A 2,481-nucleotide genomic window follows, 5' to 3' on the forward strand; every position below is an offset into this window, starting at 1 on the left:
CTCGCTGGCCTCATCTGTTCCTCCTTCACTCAGCCATTCCCATCGTCGTCGTCCGTCCACTCATGCACCTCTTCGGTCAACACGCAGCCCCACCTCCTCCGTGTCGGGCGTCTGCGAAGGCCACCAGGGCACCAAGACGAGAGGGCGACAGCCACCCTCAGTCACGCACACCCCGCCGGTCCGTCAAGCAGGGTTTCTGTGTATCACCTTTACAGTCGCGAATCCACTCTTGGCAAACTGTGACCCATGGGCCAAATCCAGCCTCCCACCTGTTTTTGTAAATAAAGCTTTATGGGGACACAGCTGTGCCATTTCTTTTTAGATGCGGTTTCCCCATGAAGAGTTTAAACGTCCCCCTAACCTTCTTCATCCCCTTCCGTCTACAGTTTTAGAGGAGACTGTGGACGAAAAACTACCATGTAAGCAGGTCACTTGGCTGGTGGCTGCAGGCGCCACCCACGGCCTCTCTCCTGTGGCTTTCGAGTTTTGACAGCAAGGGAAGGCCTCTCGCCCACCCCCGGAGAGTGTCCTCAAGAGCTCGTTTGTCCCTGAACAGTTTAGGGGCATCTTCAGGGCCATGAGGAGGGACCCGCAGGTCCTCATCATTGAGGAAGGCTCAGCCATGACCCCTGGGTGGCCTGGGGTCCTGCTTTGCCCACATTCACTTCCTCTTAACCATTTAAACCACCCAGTTCTGAAACCAGTCTGTTTCCAGGGGTCCCTAGGTCAGATTTAAAACCGTCACTCACAGAGCAGCCGTTACACCTCTCGAGAGCCGGGCAGACTTATGAAGTGCTCTGTGACAAGCAGTTAAGCAGAGAAGCCAGAAAGGCCTGTCGCCGGCAGCAGCCCAGCCCTGAGTGTAGCAGGCCTGCCAGCCCCAAGTCCCGCGGCGAGGGCGAGCCACAGCCAGGGCCGCGGGCTGCCTTCTCTCTCCGCCTCCGCGCAGGGACAGACCCACCTGGAGACCGTTTCTGTCCTGCCTGAGCGTCAGTAATGGGCGTGTCCCTGTGTTCATGTCTTCCAGCACCTGCCACCTCCTCTGCCCAGCAAGACCCCGCCTCCTCCGCCCCCAAAGACAACACGCAAGCAGACGTCCGTGGACTCCGGGATCGTGCAGTGAGCGGCGGGCCGAGCCGGGAAGAGCAAGCTTCATCTCCTCCCCTCCGTGTCTGTGTCCGGCGTTTACCTCACTGGGCCCGCGACGTCTGACAGTGCAGTTCTCTTCCTTCAAAAGAGTTCGTTTTCAGCCTTCGAGCACGTGGCCTTTCATAGTAGGGAGCAAAGTGGATATGGGTCTGGGACATACCGTTGCATTTATCAAAATTGGGGGCTTTTGAGTGTGTTTTCGAGAGCGAGCCTCAGTCTTGCTCTAAAGCCCTTCCTTTCTGTGCCAAATGACACATGAGCAAAGAGCTGAGTCGAGCTCCGTGGGAGAGATCAGGACATCACCAAAAATCCTCCCCTTCTCCTAGGCCAACCCCCTGTTTACACGTGCAGAAGGTTTGACCAAACGCTCCCCACCGCAGCTGACGGTGTGACTTCTCATTGGTTGAACGTATCTTCAACCCACACCAGGCAACTGAGGACAAGCCGCTGGGGAAAGCCCCCGATTCCTTCGTATAATTTAAAATAGTATATTTCTCAGCTACTGAACAGTTACTAATTTATGGAGTGGAAACACTATTAAAAATACTGGATCAAGTGGAAAAATGACTAGGAGTATAGAAAAAAAAAAAAGCTTTTTTTTCTTTTTAAAGAAAGGATACGTAAACCAGCAGAGACGGTTTTAATTGGGTGAGTTCTTTTCTGCCCTCATTCTGTACAGTAGGGTGTATATATGATGGTTCTTAGAACTCATTTTAATTTCTGTGGTCCTTCTCTTTGTCGTAATAGGTGTCCGCAAATGATTCCCAATACGTGTTCTTAATTTTTAACTGCTGGAAATGAAAAAAAAAAAATGCAAATTAAGTTTTGATCTTTTTTCAAAGCTCCAAAGTACAGAAAATGTTGGTGGACGATGATTTAAAAAAACTAACTTTGTATAACCTAATATTTTTATTCTGTCATCTATATTTTTTTATTCACTGTAATCATGATACTCTTCTAATAGGCTCAAAAGTTAATCATTGACAATAAAAAATAAAATGTTATTTAAAGACTCACAGTGTCGGAGATACTGCGTTTTTATTTCTCGATGGGAAACGGACCTGCGGCTCTTTCTGTTCTGCTTCCTTAACCAGCTTTGTGACCCACGTTTAGATCCGTGCACGTCTCCCTCGGGCATCACCGTCTCTGATTTGGGCCAGCGTGGACCCCGGCGTGTCCATCCGTACACACAGCACAGCAGAGCGTCTGGCCACGTGCAGCAGCCACTCGCGCCCGGCCTGGCCGCTCTGCCCACACGCCTTCTGCCCCCTCCTGCCGTCCCAGCTGCCGGTCTGCGAGGGGGCTTTGATTATGGGGACCTGTCAAATTACT

The 2,481-nt window shown here is 51.4% G+C and overlaps 1 protein-coding gene across 1 annotated transcript in view; it reads left to right on the plus strand.

Moving 5' to 3' along the window:
* Positions 1-2,167, plus strand: part of LOC105295710 (dedicator of cytokinesis protein 1-like) — a 156,816-nt gene extending 154,649 nt beyond the window's left edge. The window contains exon 24 of the mRNA XM_023533773.1: positions 1,028-2,167. Coding sequence (XP_023389541.1) covers positions 1,028-1,123 — 96 coding nt within the window. The 3' untranslated portion in view covers positions 1,124-2,167. The remainder of the gene's footprint in view (positions 1-1,027) is intronic.
* Positions 2,168-2,481: the final 314 nt, after the last annotated feature.

The sequence above is a fragment of the Pteropus vampyrus genome, unplaced genomic scaffold (assembly GCF_000151845.1).
Source record: "Pteropus vampyrus isolate Shadow unplaced genomic scaffold, Pvam_2.0 Scaffold111, whole genome shotgun sequence".
Lineage (NCBI taxonomy): Eukaryota > Metazoa > Chordata > Mammalia > Chiroptera > Pteropodidae > Pteropus > Pteropus vampyrus.